The sequence below is a fragment of the Salminus brasiliensis genome, chromosome 9 (assembly GCF_030463535.1).
Source record: "Salminus brasiliensis chromosome 9, fSalBra1.hap2, whole genome shotgun sequence".
NCBI classification, from domain to species: domain Eukaryota; kingdom Metazoa; phylum Chordata; class Actinopteri; order Characiformes; family Bryconidae; genus Salminus; species Salminus brasiliensis.
This window is the reverse complement of record NC_132886.1, coordinates 5011426-5029411: the sequence shown is the minus strand read 5'-3', so window position 1 is coordinate 5029411 and position 17986 is coordinate 5011426. Positions and strand designations below refer to the sequence as shown.

General features: G+C 41.5%; 2 protein-coding genes across 2 annotated transcripts; both read left to right on the top strand.

Moving 5' to 3' along the window:
- The first annotated feature begins 346 nt into the window (after positions 1 to 346).
- On the top strand, positions 347 to 9138 carry LOC140562204 (uncharacterized). The gene is made up of 7 exons (XM_072687655.1): positions 347 to 415; positions 2228 to 2680; positions 3791 to 3940; positions 4993 to 5068; positions 5336 to 5378; positions 5465 to 5810; positions 7357 to 9138. Exons 1-7 carry the CDS (start codon positions 347 to 349, stop codon positions 8500 to 8502), a joined length of 2283 nt encoding a protein of 760 aa, XP_072543756.1. The 3' UTR covers positions 8503 to 9138.
- Positions 9139 to 10315: 1177 nt separating this feature from the next.
- Positions 10316 to 17930, top strand: LOC140561944 (uncharacterized). The gene is made up of 6 exons (XM_072687224.1): positions 10316 to 10760; positions 13153 to 13293; positions 13467 to 13542; positions 14669 to 14711; positions 15634 to 15955; positions 16832 to 17930. Exons 1-6 carry the CDS (start codon positions 10455 to 10457, stop codon positions 17927 to 17929), a joined length of 1986 nt encoding a protein of 661 aa, XP_072543325.1. The 5' UTR covers positions 10316 to 10454; the 3' UTR covers position 17930.
- Positions 17931 to 17986: the final 56 nt, after the last annotated feature.

Below are 17986 nucleotides of genomic sequence, written 5' to 3'. Positions count from 1 at the left end.
ACACACACCCAGAGCGGTGGACAGAGAGGGTAAAGGGCCTTGGTCAAGGGCCCAACAGTGGCAGCTGGCCGAGCCCGGGAATCGAACCCAACACCCTGTTATCAATAGCCCGGTACTCCAAGCGCTGAGCCACCACTGCCCCCAGTGCTTTGGTAAACTACAATGAGTCTGTACAGCTAGCATGATGTTAGTGCAAAACTGCTGGATGATGCATTGTTTCCTAAATGGTGAGGTTGGGGTGATTTGTGCCACTTATGATATTATTTTTTTGCAATTGTACAAACTGTGTCATTCTTAATTTTAGACCAAAAGAAATAGACCATCATGCCACAGAGTTAGAAGAGACATGGACAGAGCAGTGGAAGAGGTGGAGAAGGGGACGTCGATCAACGTTCAGGTGGCGAGGCAGATGAACGTATGCAGCATGTAGTAGGATCTGTGAAGAGTATTGTGGTCAATCTGGTCTTTATTTGAATTTTTCATTTTGTTCTGAACATGTGTTCATGTGGAGCTAGGCCTTGTTTAAGAAAATCGACCTTCAATGTGCTCATGTGGCGCAATGTACTTTTGGCCTTTAAAATTGGCCTTTGATGTTGTCAAATAATGTTAAATAAATACATTGCACCACATCCTAAAGTATAGTCAAGTCAAGTGGGTTTTATTGTCATTTCAGCTACATACAGAGTTCACAGTGAAACGAAACAACGTTCCTCCAGGACCATGGTGCAACATAGACACAGTGCATACAGAACACAAGTGCAACACTATACAAGTGCAGACAGACAACACAAGACAGTACAAACAAAGAGTAATAATAAACAAAGAATAATAAATATAAATAAAGCAGCCTCTATCATGCTGCTCTCTTGTTTGATTTTGCTGCTGTAAAAACTGACTTTCCCTGTGGGATAAATAAAGTGATCTATCTATCTATCTATCTATCTATCTATCTATCTAAATATATGTACATATTTTAGTTGGAAGCATTACTGTCATTGCCTCACTTTAAGTAAAAACTGGCAAAACTAACCCCACTCTGTATATATAAATAGTGCAGTAATTACATTAATATAATGTAGTGATGTAAGGCATTATTTTAGGATGATTAGTGTAATAAATCCTTGTAGCTACTTAATAATGTTACACTTATATATATATATATATATATAAGTGTAACATTATTAAGTAGCTACAAGGATTTAAGTTTTTACTTAAAGTGAGGCAATGACAGTATATATATATATATATATATATATATATATATATATATATATATATATATATATTACTCTACAGTGTATATATGTATCAATATCAATTATGATCAATTAATGTATTTGTAATGTAGTTTTGTAAAATGTTTTTACAGTTAATATAGTTGTATATATTGTATATATATTATTTTAGGATGATTAGTGTAATAAATCCATGTAGCTACCTAATAATGTTACACTTCAGTGTATATATCAATTATGATCAATTAATGTATTTGTAATGTATGCTATGCAGAATGTCTCAGTCACTTTTTACAGTTAAACAATCTTTTCACTTTTTAAATTTTAAATAAAATTAATAAGTAAAATTAATTAATGTGGATGTATTGTCACACTAAGATACACTGAGGTAAAAAAAACAATTATTATAAAAACGTATTAAACTTGTCCATACACACACACACACACACACACACACACACACACTCACACACAGCAATATATACACAAACGTATTTTTATATATAAAAAATATATTACAACTATAAATGTATATATAAATTAAAATTTATATATTTTTAAGAAATCATCGTTGTGACTATCCTCATACACACACATGTACACACACACACACACACACACACTGCAATATATACACAAACATATTTTTTTATATATTAAAAATATATTACATTTATAAATGTATATATAAAATAAAATTTATATATTTTTAAGAAATCATCGTTGTGACTATCCTCACACACACACACACACACACACACACACACACACACACTGCAATATATACACAAACATATTTTTTTATATATTAAAAATATATTACATTTATAAATGTATATATAAAATAAAATTTATATATTTTTAAGAAATCATCGTTGTGACTATCCTCATACACACACACACACACACACACACACACACACACACACACACACACTGCACGTCCACCTCCTTCAGCACAGTGTGCTTGCTATGTCACGCTGGCTCGGTAGGTGGCGGTAGTGCACCCCAGGCCGACCTGCCAGACGCGGAAAGGAGAGGAGAGTAAAGTGGGGAGCCGGACTCATGCCGGCGCTGTAAACAAGCCCGGGGCTCAGTGTGCAGGTGGAGGTAACAGCCCTGCCAACCCCCCGCTTCTCACCCTGTTTCTGAAGATGGTGAACCAGTGCTGCGTCCCCAGATGCGAGAGCAAAGCGAAGCGCAGCACCAAGCGCTTCCACAGGTTCCCTCGAGACGTGGAGATGTGCAGGCTGTGGCTGCTGCTCATGAACCATCGACTCTCCTCCACAGCAGCCGTGACCAGAGACAGCGTGAAGCACCTGCGAGTGTGCAGTGACCACTTCTCTCCGGAGGATTACAGAAGACTGTCCCTCAACAACGCCCTCAAGTCTTCTGCAGTGCCCTCAGTCTTCCCGTGGAGTCCACCCAGCAGCAGCCGAGCACAGGTGAACAAGCCTGAGGGTCAGGGGTCATCTTCTCCTGGAAAACATCTGCCACGTGTCCTGCTGCTGCTCCTGCTGCTGCTGCTGCTGGTGTCAGATGGTCTAAGCTGGTCTTGATGGTCAAGGTGGTTGACAAGATGTTGGCATGCCTGTGATCAGCATAGGATGGTGGTCAAGCTGGCTGGGTAGTCAGGCTGGTCAACCAGCATGGTCATGATAGTGAGGCTGAGACTAACATTGGGTCAGTGTCATTGGGAATTGACCACTAGAAATGCTCCTTTGGAGGTGCCCTTGGCTTTCTTCTCGAGCTCATCATGCTCAGGCTTTGGCAGGGGTGGGCCGTTCTGGTCCAGGTGGGACAGATTTCTGACTGATTTGTGCTTTTGCAGACCAACTGACCTGTTAATGGCTAGGTTTAAATGGTCAGTTAGAGCAGAGAAATCATTGATCATCATCAAACCGTGCCAGACTCTGGCCCCCGTTGACCACCCTTGGGCTTGGGAACACACCTCTAAGTGAATATTGCATTATTAGTATGGTATTTACCTCTTTGTCCAGAGACCTGGGAACAGATTCCCATTAATTCCCATTATTACCTGTTAATTCCCATAGAAAATTTCCCAACTTCCCAGAATATCACAACCCTAATAGGGAATTAATGGGAATAAAATGGGAATATTCAAAGCTAAAGATGAGAAACTTGCATATAATTGGTAAAATATACCCATAATTATAATGTATTCCCATGGTACTCTGCTGTTGACAAAAGAAAAGGTATATTGATGATAGTGTATGATATAGTAACTTTAAATTGTCCAATATTTCCTATTAATTCCAATAAATTCCCACAATTTCCATGAAAACTTTACATTTTGGAATATTTCCCGAGCTAAAGTTCCCATGGAAAGATACTGATGTGATTGGAATAAATAGATAAGCTATGAAATATCACAGTCCCTCAGTTCATCAGTTCATCAGTTCCTGTAGAGCTTCTCAAAAACTGTGAAGATTCGATGTACACACAGCTAACCTCACTTAGACAGAATCTCCTTAGGCTATCGTAACTAACCAGGCTTCTTCTGCTTCACAGTGTTCTTCTATTTTCTCTCACAGGACCAGAACCTCAGCCTGAAAGATGAGCCAAGTCCAGCTCTTGGAGGATCTCAGCCAGATCACAAATTCTCAATCGATCTGCAGCGCTCAGCGCCGTCTTGCCCCGCCTTGGCTCGGAGGATGATGAGGAGTGAAGGAAGACGGCAGAAGGTGGTTACAGTTTTGATGATGATGATTTAGGAGGCTGGCAAAATAAGTTTCAGGGTAAAAACGTTCAGATTAAATTTTGAGTTTATCAATATCCAGACAACTGACTGTAGAAAACACAGACGCAGCAGTTCTATAGAAATTAAGCCAAAACTGTCCGCCATGGTGTCAAATTTGCACCCAGAGACTGCAAGAGGCGGAGCCAGACTCGCCTACTTATTTCGTAGACCCGCCCCTTTTCTCCCGTTTATTCGTAGTTAGTGTTTTACTGTAGCGTTCCCAGCTAACTCCTGTGGACGGTGGGCGGTGTGGTCTCACTGTTGTGATGTATTTCCCGGCAGGGGGGGCGGTGACGCAGTTGATGGGTGTGGCTTTGCTCTCTGGGAAGCTTGTAGTTTACACTACAAGAATAATGTGGTCGCATGCGTCTCTGATCATCGAGTGATCGGATTAAAATGCTTCCTCAAGACACGTTGTGCCCTGTTCAGACCTGTAGTTTCTATTGGCCACTTATGATTGGGTCACCAAGGTGCGAACAGGGCCATAGAGTGCCTTTACCGAGGATTTCGGTAAGTGGACGCTCCAACAGTAAAAATGCAGCTCCTGTAAGATCCACTACAACTCCGCTCAACTCCATGTACTGAACAGAAAGGACGCCATGCAGGTCCTGCTGCAGACCACCGGCCTCTTCCAGCCAAGGCTGTCTGTCAGTCACTTCATTCCTAAGTGTATTTCTGGGGGAAATAAAAATGGGCCAATATCAGCACAGGGAGAACTAACTGCAGGTATTTGGAGACCCTGGGGATGGAAAGACAGTAAAGAGGAGGACAAAGAGATGGAAATGGGTGGAGTTTTGTCATTGAAACATATGGGGATGGGCAGAGCCACACACAATACTGCAACCAGCCAGCAGAGGCGCTAGACCTGTGGATCTGTGGTTGCTTCACTTTTTGGAGACTGTGGGCTGTCCATGTTCTCTACAGTCATTGATTCAGACAGTTAGTGTGTTTTACCTAATATAATATGTGTTTAATACAAAAATATGAATTTTTAAGGTGTTTTCCAAAAGCAAAACAGCAGCTACTCTACTCTCAACGTGTTCTGAGGTGGAAGAGACATCGTGGTGTAAAGGTAGGGAGAAATACACCTGGTTATTATTGACTTATCGACAGCAGAGCAGGTAGAGGTGACTGTAGTTCTGGGGGATGAATGGAGGCCTCAGAATTCTACTACAGATAACTTCTATGGGAAATCGTCCCTAAATTCTGCAACATTTCATATCTCATTTAGTCAGAACAGTTCAGATAGAGGAGCATGGAAAGGGAAAGGTCTATATGTGCCTTAGGTGAATGGTTAGTGTTATGCTTGGCTTGATGCTGCTTATTTCTTCTTCTTCAGCCATCAAGAGCCTTCAGACGAATCAAGGAACGAGTATCTTTAAGTAAGATCTCTCATCTCTCTTAGCTGTAGCTTGATGGGAAACTATGTGTATGTGTATGAATGTGGCCGTTTCTCTCTTTCCTCCAGGGGTAGTGAGGTGTTGGTCAACACACAGTGTTTGCTGGAGCTCTTCCAGTACTGCTGGCTCTGTCAGATAGAGTGCTGTCTTACCATTGAGGGACATGAGAGGCTGTTTTCAGTGACCCAGGACTGCCAGAGCTGTGGCTTTCATAGACAGTGGAGGAGTCACCCCACTCCTGCTGTTGAGCTTGAGGAGGCTTCTCATACAGAACACCAAGACCATGAGAAGCTCTTCCATACAGAGCACAAAGACAGTGAAGAGAGCCTCCAGGAAGGAGATAATGATCCGGATGCAACTTCATACCTAAAGGTAGAACACACACCAGGCCCTGGGGACAGGCAAGCAAGTGAGGTATGTATGTAGCTGAGCCAGACATTTGAGTCTTTGCAGGGGAGCAGTATGTTCTGTGGAGTGGGGATGCCATCATTAATGGACAATGAACATTAGGGAGTATAAGGAGCATATTTTCACATACAGTACCAAAGTGTAGAAACTACAAGATAAGAAATATTATTATTATCTTTAATTTACATAATTGCAATTACAACAGCAAATGCAACAGCATGGAAAAAAACCCAACACAGTGAGTGAGACTAGATTACAAATATTACAGGATATTACAAATAGACCCTTAAAAAAAAAGTCACTAATACAAGCAAACAAGCCGTGGAAAAGTCAAAATTCATCAAAATAGCTGTCTCACATTTGTCCGAAAAATAATCTGATCTGTGATTAAACAATCGTGGTTTGATTGAGTTTTGTTGTTACATAACTAATAATGATGCTATCCCCAGTCTCCATTCATTTTCTTGGGGAGGGGTGTATTGTAATCTAATGTAATACTGTAGGCAAAGCGATGTGTATATATATGTTTATATATTTTTTATATTTATATATATTTTTGATCATTTTTATTTTTAGGAAAACTACTATAGTATAAAAACACATCATCATGTGCATAAAATCTAAGTAAAACCAAAAGTTGCCTTTATATCCAGTCAGAACAGTGAGATCTGAAGACAAAGTACAACGCGTCCATCTAGCAGTCACAAATAAATAAACCTAAATAAACCACTGTCTGATAACAATCTTTACACCAAAACGTTTAATTAATAATCAATACTGTGTTTTTGAGTAAAATATAAAATGGGCCAATATAAATTGTTTTTTTTGAATTTGGAGACACTGGAGATGGAAAGATGGCTTAGAGGAGAAAGATGAGCTAGAGAATGGGCTGTTCTCCCATTGAAACATATGAGGGTGGGCGGAGCTACACATCATACTGCAACCAGCCAGCAAGGGCACTATATCTGTCACTGGATTTACATTTGAAAGATGTGTGCGCTGCCCATGTTTTCTACAGTCATTGATTCAGACAATCATTGCATTGCACCTAATATAATATCTTTACATCGATCATGATAAATTTTTACATCTAAACTATTAATTAATAATCAATACTGCGTTTTTTAATAAAATATAAAATGGGCCAATATTAGCACAGGGGAATTCTAACTGTTTTTTGTTTTTTTTTGGGACACTGAAGATGGAAAGACAGCTTAGAAGAGGAAGATGAGATAGAGAATGGGCTGTTCTCTCATTGAAACATATGAGGATGGGCGGAGCTACACATCATACTGCATTGGATTTACATTTGAAAGATGTGTGCGCTGCCCATGTTTTCTACAGTCATTGATTCAAACGTTTATTGCGTTGTACTTAATATAATATCTTAACATCAATCATGATCAATCTTTACATGTAAATTATTAATTAATAACCAGCATTAATAATTAATTATACTATCATAATTAATAATACAGCATTGCAAAGCATAATATCGCAATACCTTGATATATTGATGGTTTTGTACACCCATGTAATCTATATCCTGCAGGTGGAGGTTCAGATTGTGTCTTCAGATGATGATGATGATGATGATGATGATGATGAGGGCACTGAACAGAACTTCATTGAGACAGACGGATCATGTTCATCGAGTACTGATGAGGAAAGCGAGCAGGAAGAGGAGGAGAAAAGGACGAAAGGAAAGGAGTCTCCGAAGCAGAACAGCTTGGATGAGTGGGAACCACGTCTGGATGAAGGGGCCTCAGACTCTGATGTGTCGTTGGATGAAGATGAAGGCGCTTCAGCAGAAGACAGTCCGGGTAAGGTTGTGATGTGGTGCACGGTCTGCAAGACCGACGCCACGCTCTCCTGTTCCCTCCACCGCCACAGTAAAGCGTTCGGCTGTGTCCAGTGTGGAGCCGGGGACAACGTCGAGAGCCATAGTTTTGAAAAACTCCTCGTTCAGTTTGACGACTTCCCCAGCTTTCAGGAACACGCTGAAAAGGAGCACGGAGCCAAACCCTTCCGGACGCTCTGCCAGGAATGTGGCAAGCTCCTCATCACAGAGCCCAAATCCAGTGGAGGTAAGGATCATATATGTGAGCACAAGCTCAAACGTATCGTCTGTCCAGAGTGTGGGAAAAGGTTCCTCACTGAGGTCGGCCTGAAGGGACATTACAGCAGGCTCCACCAGGATGCGGACCACCCGTGCAAGTACTGCTTGAAGCTCTTCAAGAACAGGCCTTCAAAGCTGGAGCATGAGCAGACCCACCCTAAAGAGAAAGAGCCCTACAGCTGTCCAGACTGTCCAGAGAGGTTCGACAACATTCACAGACGCAACAGCCACCTGAAGCTCCACAGAGGCCCATGCAAGTACGCCTGCGACAGCTGCGGGAAGCGCTTTAGGGACATTATTATGCTGAAGAGGCATAAGCTCATTCACTCTGGAGAAAAGCCCTTCAGGTGCCACGTGTGCGACCGCTCCTTCAACCAGATCGGGAATCTCAGCTCTCACATGCGTCTCCACACAGGAGAGAAGCCCTTCATGTGTGAGCAGTGTGGAGAGTGTTTCAACCACAACGTCAGCCTGAAGAACCACCTGCTGCGGTACCACCAGTCGAGTTTGTCTCAGGTGGAGACGCTGAATTGGCAAGGTGATCCAGACAATAGTGCACTGGGTGGAGGTGGATGTTAAACTGTAGTAACTTTTAACTAGTAAACAAAGAGGCTATGATATGGTTTCAGTTCTCTGTAAAGCTCATACAGAGAGGGAACCCACACCTACTGAATGGGACACTACAGAGCCAAACACTCTGAGAGACTGAGTAATACTAATTACAGTGAAGTACGGGGCCATACAGAATCCCTGGTAAGCTAAGAATATGAAGCAAGTAATTTATAAACGTTTATTTTTGGTCTTAGGTTGTTTTCCTCAAATTATTTGGTCTATTTGGACCTTGAAATCGCTGGTGTGTTGTGTGGATTGCTGACGTACAGTGTACGTAGGTAGGTTTTCTGCTTGATGGTTCAGCCAGGTTATCATTTACCTTGCATACCAACCTTGCATGCAGCTGTATTTGTGCCTGGACCAGTCATTCATTACCTGTCTGTAAAAAAGATAATTACACAAGAAATGCTTGTGTAGGCTTATTCCCACTCCTGTACGTTTAGAGAGGTTCTTGTGGTGAAACTTCAGTCTTAATATACTAGAGTTTTCAGAAGACGTGAAGGACTGACGTCAGTTTATATAAAACAGCTGCAGTGTTTTTGTGCTCATTTGCAGAAAATGGTCATTGTTACTTAAAATGACATAAAATGAAATAAAAATAAACAACTACATTTATTTCCAACTCTTGAAAGAATGTATAGAGTTGCTGCTCTCTTATCAAAAACATGTATCTTTGTCTTTTTGTTTGTTTGTTGTTTTTTTACGTTTTCTACATGGTTTATACCCAGTAGCTGCTTCTCTACACTGCATAATTCTGGGTAAATTGACCAATATCATTTATTTCTTTATTTATTTTATTATTTTTTTTTTTTTTTACAATTATTTAGAATTAACTCTTATTTTACATTGACTTCCAAACCAATACTTTACAAATCAATTTTGGAATTTTTCATTGGACCACAGCACTATGTCTCTCTCTCTCTCTCTCTCTCTCTCTCTCTCTTTTTTTTTATAATGATCTATATATATATATATATCGTGTGTGTGTGTGTGTGTGTGTGTGTATATATATATATATATATATATATATATATATATATATATATATATATATATATATATATATATAATGTTTATATTAAATTATATATATATATTTCTAAAATTTTTACATTGTTTTTTGCTGTTTATATATATATATATATATATATATATAATCAATGTAAAAATATATATATATAAAATTAAATTATAATAAATAATTATATATATATAAATATTTTATTATAATTTAAATATATAATTTATTATAATTTAATTATATATAAATAATATTTTTACATTGTTTATATATATATATTATTTTATTATTATTTTTTTTTTAACAGTGTAACTTTTTTTATTATTAACAAATAAATGACTGACTGGTAGTGTTTATAAAATATTAAATAATCTAAACATGTGAGATAAGCTAACCATTGGCTGTTATTCCAGGTAAGAGGTTGGATTTAGCACTTTTAATGTGTCTTATGTTAGAAATGTGGTAAAATAGATGATAGGTTTGATTTTTTGGACAGAAATAAATGACACACTTATTCTGTCAGCTGCTTCAAACGTCCCTTAAATCTATTAAATGATACAAAGGCAGTTTATTTTAATGTGGCTCATTTGAGCATGCATGCTTTAATACTTTCAAAAATCACATCAGTCTACTGCAGAATTACTGACCCATCAGGGCTCATGGCGTAGAGATGATTGACTGGGGTGTTATCCAATCAAACGCTGCTTAGAAGAGCCCGCCCCCCAAAACATGGCGAGGCTCTATGGTCTGATAAGAGCAGAATAGTAAACTTCCCAGCTGCTACATTAAAGGCAGAGCATCAGATGCATGCCCTGTCACGCCCCAGCAGCTGGACTGGAGAGCATCAGCAGGTGTACAGTCTGTGGCTCAGTAGGAGCCTGTCTGGAGCAGGTCCATCATGGTCCGGGAGTGCTTTGTCCAGACGTGCAATAATAAACAAAAGACCTGGTCAGCGACAATGTTTCACCGCCTGCCCCTCAGAGACGAGAGCAGGCTGAGGCTGTGGCTCCAAGCCCTCGGGGTGGACCCCGACACTCCGGCGGACCGGCTCAGGGGCAAGGTGGTCTGCGAGGAGCATTTCCAGCCCTGTGACTACTACGAGAAGATGGAGCTGGCCACCAGGACTATGAGGCGCTTTCTGAGGGACACTGCGGTCCCCTCAGTTGGGGTTGTCCATCCTCCAGAGCGAGCTGCGGGACCAGGGGTAGGTTGTGGGACGCTTGGAGGTCTACTCTCCTGAAGACCTAGTAGACCCCCATGTGATCCATCCACCATTCATTAGAGCCAGGGTTAGAGGTTGAGGGAGGTTGAGAGGGGTGTCAGATTTGGGTGGGCTTGAACCTGCATAGAGGTGGATCTCCAGGATGAGGAGGACTGCCCAAACACACCCAGCCCGTCCAACCATCCAATGCATTTTTTTTGTGAGATGATCTTCTTACCTGGTGGAGGGTTTGGTATGATGCTCACCTGACCATTTAAGAAGATCCCTACAAAGGGTTCTTTGAGCATTGCCATCCATAGAAGAACCACTGTTGGTACCTAATTCTAAACCAAGTCAGGAACCTTTTTAGATGTTTGAAGAACCTTCACTTGCTGGACAGGTTCTTCACAGGTATGGTCCTTCTTCAAATGTGGTTCTTTCATGGCATTGCTTAAAGAACCATTTGTAGCACTTTTATTTTTAAGATGTTCTTATGAAATCCTGGTAATTTTCAAGGCCTTCATGCACATTATAAGGTGTTTTTTGGAGACTATCTGAGAATACCTGTAACCAGTACCTCACATACTGTGAATCTAATGGGAAAGAATCAGTGCAGTTGATGTAAAAGCCCAAATACCTGAAATTTGGCCACCAAGGGCATCACAGACGAGGGTCTGAAAAGCAGTCCTAATCAATGATCCCAGATGCATCCTCCTCTCCAGCAGATGTCGCTCCTGTACTGTGTGAACTACATGATCCCAAACTCTGTTCACCTGCCATAGTCATCCTCAGTTACCCTCACTGGTGTTCCCCTCTAAAGCCTCTAGATTTGAGATTTCACCAATAAGCCAGCCACGTAAAGCACAGTCCTCATGACCGCCCGACATCAGGGCTTGTTTAGATGTTCCTTTGCAGATGTCTGATGCTGAATGTTGTGAGGAGGACACAGGAAAGGTATTCTTATGACTTGAAGGTCATACTTGTGAAGGAGTCGCTGCACAGTAGAACAGTTCACCTCCACTCCGGTGTCTGGTCAATCTTCCCGAAGATTTTTAGCATTTAAACCAGGGTTCTGAGCAGATCTATCAAAGTGTTCTTGGTCGTCCAGACCTCCTCTTCACCTCTACAGATCTGTTAGCTGCTGTTTGTCATAATTACATTATAAACTGAATTGTGTCCTTCATTCCTGAATTTTCTTTCAGACATTGGTGGTCTAATGTTTTCATGCCACTGGATATATTTAAATATAGCAAACTAGACACCAAAATGTTTAAGTTTTTGGAAGTTTTAGATGTTCTGCTCATCATTTTTTGTATTTAAGGGACACATATTAATATTGAAAATTAATTTTTACTGTTATTTTTGTTCAGACTCCTTTTGAATTAAAATGAATATTAAATATATAATAAATTATTTTTTTATAAATGTAGAAAAAGGAGAATTTGCTTTGAAATAGATGAACGTACTTAATCTCACACTGATTTCAAATCGGTCTAGTTAAGTTAAAAGTGGTTAAGAGGTGATCTTAGAATAATCACTTTAGCAAGGGGACTGATCAGGGTTCGTGAATAACCTGAATAACATTACAACAGTAAAAAAATACAAAAATAAACTGGACATCAGAAGGGGAAACAGGCTTATTTTGTACCAGTAAGAGAGAAGGCCCAATTCAGGGAAGCCAGCGGGTTCCAACTTTGCTAGAATCTCTTTAGCTAGCTATAGTAGCTGGCTACTGTAAGCCGTTCGTTGAGGTGCCGTCAACCAGCCAATAGAAGCAAAGCTTTTGCAAAACCTCCATACAAGGAAAATCAGCTTGTTTCATTGTGGGGTAAAATAACAGGGTGGTAAATTGGCTTGTAAAACTGCATCAGAGCATTTTCCACCCCAGCCAAAGTCACATACAATGCATTCTATGGCACCTATAAGGCTTTAGTACATATAGTTCTTCAGAATAGTTGGACAGACTGGTTCTGATTGGTCCACACTTATATTTAGGACTGCTGGAGCTAATATGTGCTAACTGGGGCGAGGCCCTGAGTCTGTAATAGTGAAGTACTGCAAACACTGATAACCTGATATTAAGATATTAGACAGGTATGGCTGTTGTGCGGACCACAGTATAATGTGAGCTACATTTAATTTTCTATTAATCATAATAGCATTTTGGTTAAGCTGGTTGAATTCCACCATAGATTTTCCCCACTGTGGGACTAATAAAGGATTATCTTATTTTATCTTATTAGTTTCTTGTGAATCGATGCATTCAGGTTAATGGTTGTTAATGGTTGGTGTTGGTCATGACCTGTGAAAGGAGCTTGCCTATATAACTGTCTTGCCTCTCTTAGAGGCTGCATACAATTCTGACACTGTACCTTACTAGTATCATCTCTCACAGGACCAGGACTGCAACCCAAAAGATGAGCCAAGTCCAGCTCCTCGAGTGCCTCAACCCGATCACAAATTTCCACTCGTCAGCCAGCAGCGTTCAGCGCCGTCTTGCACTGCCTTGGCTCAGAGAACAAGACGACGCCAGAAGGTGCTTCATGTTCTGATATTTTGGAAGCTGTAGTGGGTTCAGTGACTTTGACATTGTTTAGACCAGTTTCAGGGAATAGATTAGTGGATGAATGCAGATTTAGCTGAATGAGAATTCAGATACAGCACAGCCAATGAGAGTGCATTACTTTAATAACATTCTTGATTTTAAAGGTGTTTTCCGAAAAAGAAAATACACCTACTCCACTCTCTACGTGTTCCGAGGTGGGAGAGAAATCGTGGCGTAAAGGTAGGGAGAAATACATTTGGTTGTCGGCGTCTTACCAGCAGCAGCAGAACAGGGAGGCCTGTACGGGCTGTTGTATTGGAGGTTAAGAATAGGAATTTTCATTAAAGCTGCCCTAGAAACTGTAGTTTTCTTGAAACACTTGAACAATGAGAGTTCAGTACATGCCACTGTACGACGAACCATAAACCTTTAACATGGTTGTTCCTTCTTCAGAAGAAAATCCAGCAGAACCAAAGCTGTAGAACCACAAAACTGTTACATAACAGTCTTGACTCGTTACAATTTATGCCCCCAAAATATACACAAACCTCAAAGCTGCGATGGTTCTTCAGGAGAGCAGTGCTGGAGAGCAGCTCATCCCCTCCAGACTCTGCTAGTTATGTAAATACAGGGACCAGGCCTCGTGCCAGTGTCCACAAAAGGAGAGATCAGTATGTGATGAAGCGAGTGGGTATCCACGTTAGGTTGAAAGCTAATGCTAGCAGACAGCCTCTTACCATCCTCTTCCTCGAACATAAACTGGACATCAGAAGGGGAAACACAGGCTTATTTTGTACCAGTAAGAGAGAAGGCCCAATTCAGGGAAGCCAGCAGGTTCTAACTCTGCTACAATCTCTTTAGCCAGCTATAGTAGCTGGCTACTGTGAGCCGTCTGTTGAGGTGCCGTCAACCAGCTTATAGAAGCAAGTCCAAGGAAAATCAGCTTGTTTCATTGTGGGGTGAAATAACTTGAAATTAAATTGGCTTGTAAAACTGCATCAGAGCATTTCCCACCCCAGCCAAAGTCACATACAATGTATTCTATGGCACCTATAAGGCTTTAGTACATATAGTTCTTCAGAATAGTGGGACAGACTGGTTCTGATTGGTCCACACTTATATTTAGGACTGCTGGAGCTAACGTGTGCTAACTGGGACAAGGTCCTGAGTCTGTAATAGTGAAGTACTGCAAACACTGATAACCTGATATTAAGATATTAGACAGGTATGGCTGTTGTGCGGACCACAGTATAATGTGATCTATATGGCGAAGCTGCATTTCATTTTCAAATTAATCATAATATCATTTTGATTCCACCACAGATTTGTGTGCTTGGACTAAACATGGTTACCTTTTCTTCCACAGCCGTCAAGAGCCTTCAAACATATCAAGGAACTAGCATTTTTAAGTAAGACATAAACATCACTGTTTCCGTTTTCTTACTTTACCATTAAACTCTGCTTGGTATTGTGAAGTTCCTTCAAGTTTTGTCAAGAACCTACAAGCTCCTCCAAGAACTCAAACATCCCTTAATGTTGTTTAAAGTTAAAAGTGTGAGATCTTTGAAGAATGTCTTTGAAGGTTCTTCAATTAAGGTGCTTTGAGGTACCTTCAAGAAACCTTTTATATATATATATATATTTTTTTTTTCTAGAAGACTACTCAAAGCATCTTACAGGGATCCTTCACAGTCTCACCTTGTAGAACCTCCAAAGGTTCCTCAAGGATTTTATAGTTCAGTGTACTGTACAATGATTTCTCAGTGTGGCATCTATTTGAGCCTATTTGAATTAAAGTTCCTATAGGATCTTTAGGCTTCTATGTTTGGATATCCAACAATGGGTTGCTTTGCTATTTTTAAAGGCTTTCATCCCTAAGATTGGGTTCCTCCAAGAACCTTTACTCGAATGTTCCTCAAAGCACCATAAGACAGTTTCACATTAAGAACCTCCAAAACTTCCTCAAGGATAGTTTTAACCGTGAAGAGGTACCTGTCAGAACTTTTGGAATTCTGCAGTATGAAAGCTGGTTCAATAAATTGGATCTTTTGGACTAAATTGGACTATGTTTGGAAATCCAACAGTGAGGAACTAAACTAGCTCTTTGCAAAGGCTGTCGTCCTTGGGAATGGGGTCCTCCATGATGCTTTTCTCAACGTTCCTTAAAGCACCTTAAGATGTTCCTCCCCAGTTTTACATCGAGAACCTTCAAAAGTTCCTCAAGGATCTCGTTCCTTTTAACATTGTACTTGTAGATCAGTGTACTTTTAGATGTTGGTGTGTGTATACAGGATTTAAATACATATTTCATATACATATTCTTAATTTCAGGACCAATGAGGTGTTGGTGAACACCCAGTGTTTGCTGGAGCTCTTCCAGTACTGCTGGCTCTGTCAGATAGAGTGCTGCATTACTATTGAAGGCCATGAGAGACTGTTTTCAATAACCCAGGACTGCCAGAGCTGTGGTCACCACAGACAGTGGAGGAGTCACCCCACTTCTGCTGGTGAATCTGTGGAGGCCTCCCATACAGAACACAAAGACCACAAGAAGCACTTTCTTGAAGAGCACAAAGTCCATGAGGATGATGCTGCAGCTTCAGATACAGAGGAGGAACATACCCTGCAGCCTAGGGTCGAGGATAGCAAGGAGGTGTGTATTCATGCACTGAACATGCTGCCATGACCATAAACAATTCAACTTAGTGTAGCGTAAGGAAGGTGTTTGATGGAGACACCTGGGATACACAGTACTCGTTTCTTAACCTGTTCAGGATGGCTTTTGTCTGGATGTTTTTGGTTGGTGGTGGTGGAATATAGTCAACCCAGAAATTCCAGCAATGCCTGATATTTGAAGACTAGTGGTCCCTTTCCAGAGATGGTCACGGTAGACAAAGGCAACCCTGCCTGCATGTAACCCGGGAGCTTTATTTTAGGCTCATTCTGACTAGGTACACTATATGTCCAAATGTTTGTGGACACCCCTTCTAAATAAATGCATCCAACTACTTTACATTGCACCCATTTCTAAAACAGAGTAAATTGGACACACAGCTTGCCTGTGGACTCTCTGGAGCAGATAAACAGGAGCCTACTGGCACCATGTCTAATGCCAGGCTTGGGTTAGAGGGGTATATCCCTCACCCCTCACTGAATCCAATACTTTTGGGATGAGTTAAGGAGTTGGGGATAAGGTGGGTTGGTGATCATCCAACATCCTGACCTTTCTAAAGCTGCTTTTGTCACTGTATGCAATCAAATATTCACAGCAATGCTCCAAAATCTAGTGGAAAGCCTTCTTGCCTGGACAGTAGAGACAGTTACTCCAACAAAAGCAGGATGACCTTTTTTATACCCTTGATTTTAGAAGAAACAATGAATGAGGTGTCCCAATACTTTTGTCCATATAGAGTACCATTGGATGGCATTCTGGCCCTCATACAGTTGAGCTATTAACCCTAACAACCCTCGCTGCCAGAGGTATGTACTTGTTTGTATCTCCTTACAGCTGCTTTTTTGTATCCTGCAGGTTGTGGTTCAGATTGTGTCTTCAGATAACGAGGACACGGACCAGAAATCCGAGGACATTTGCGCTGACAAGGACGGATCATGTTCATCGAATACTGACGAGGAAAGCGGGCGGGAAAAGGAGGGGAAGAAGAAAAAAGGAAAGAGGAAGTCTAATACACAGGACAGCTCGGATGAGTGGGAACCACGTCTGGATGAAGGGGCCTCAGACTCTGATGTGTCGTTGGATGAAGATGAAGGCGCTTCAGCAGAAGACAGTCCGGGTAAGGTTGTGATGTGGTGCACGGTCTGCAAGACCGACGCCACGCTCTCCTGTTCCCTCCACCGCCACAGTAAAGCGTTCGGCTGTGTCCAGTGTGGAGCCGGGGACAACGTCGAGAGCCATAGTTTTGAAAAACTCCTCGTTCAGTTTGACGACTTCCCCAGCTTTCAGGAACACGCTGAAAAGGAGCACGGAGCCAAACCCTTCCGGACGCTCTGCCAGGAATGTGGAAAGCTCCTCATCACAGAGCCCAAATCCAGTGGAGGTAAGGATCATATATGTGAGCACAAGCTCAAACGTATCGTCTGTCCAGAGTGTGGGAAAAGGTTCCTCACTGAGGTCGGCCTGAAGAGGCACTTCAGCAAACTCCATAAAGATGCAGACCACCCGTGCAAGTACTGCTTGAAGCTCTTCAAGAACAGGCCTTCAAAGCTGGAGCATGAGCAGACCCACCCTAAAGAGAAAGAGCCCTACAGCTGTCCAGACTGTCCAGAGAGGTTCGACAACATTCACAGACGCAACAGCCACCTGAAGCTCCACAGAGGTCCTTATAAGTACGCCTGCGACAGCTGCGGGAAGCGCTTTAGGGACATCATCAAGCTGAAGAGGCATAAGCTCATTCACTCTGGAGAAAAGCCCTTCAAGTGCCACGTGTGCGACCGCTCCTTCAACCAGATCGGGAATCTCAGCTCTCACATGCGTCTCCACACAGGAGAGAAGCCCTTCATGTGTGAGCAGTGTGGAGAGTGTTTCAACCACAACGTCAGCCTGAAGAACCATCTGCTGCGGTACCACCAGTCGAGTTTGTCTCAGGTGGAGACGCAAGTGTCAAGGTGATCCAGACAATAGTGCACTGGGTGGAGGTGGATGTTCAGCTCAGATCAGTGGACCACA

Bases quoted from the DNA above. Each gene is read 5' to 3' on its own strand.
- LOC140562204 (XM_072687655.1), top strand. From the start codon at position 347: ATGGACAGAGCAGTGGAAGAGGTGGAGAAGGGGACGTCGATCAACGTT. The intron at 3,941-4,992 runs GTGGTTACAGTT...TGAATTTTTAAG, and splicing joins GTGAAGGAAGACGGCAGAAG to GTGTTTTCCAAAAGCAAAAC. The intron at 5,069-5,335 runs GTAGGGAGAAAT...CTTCTTCTTCAG, and splicing joins AGAGACATCGTGGTGTAAAG to CCATCAAGAGCCTTCAGACG.
- LOC140561944 (XM_072687224.1), top strand. From the start codon at position 10,455: ATGGTCCGGGAGTGCTTTGTCCAGACGTGCAATAATAAACAAAAGACC. The intron at 13,543-14,668 runs GTAGGGAGAAAT...TTTCTTCCACAG, and splicing joins AGAGAAATCGTGGCGTAAAG to CCGTCAAGAGCCTTCAAACA. The intron at 14,712-15,633 runs GTAAGACATAAA...TCTTAATTTCAG, and splicing joins CAAGGAACTAGCATTTTTAA to GACCAATGAGGTGTTGGTGA.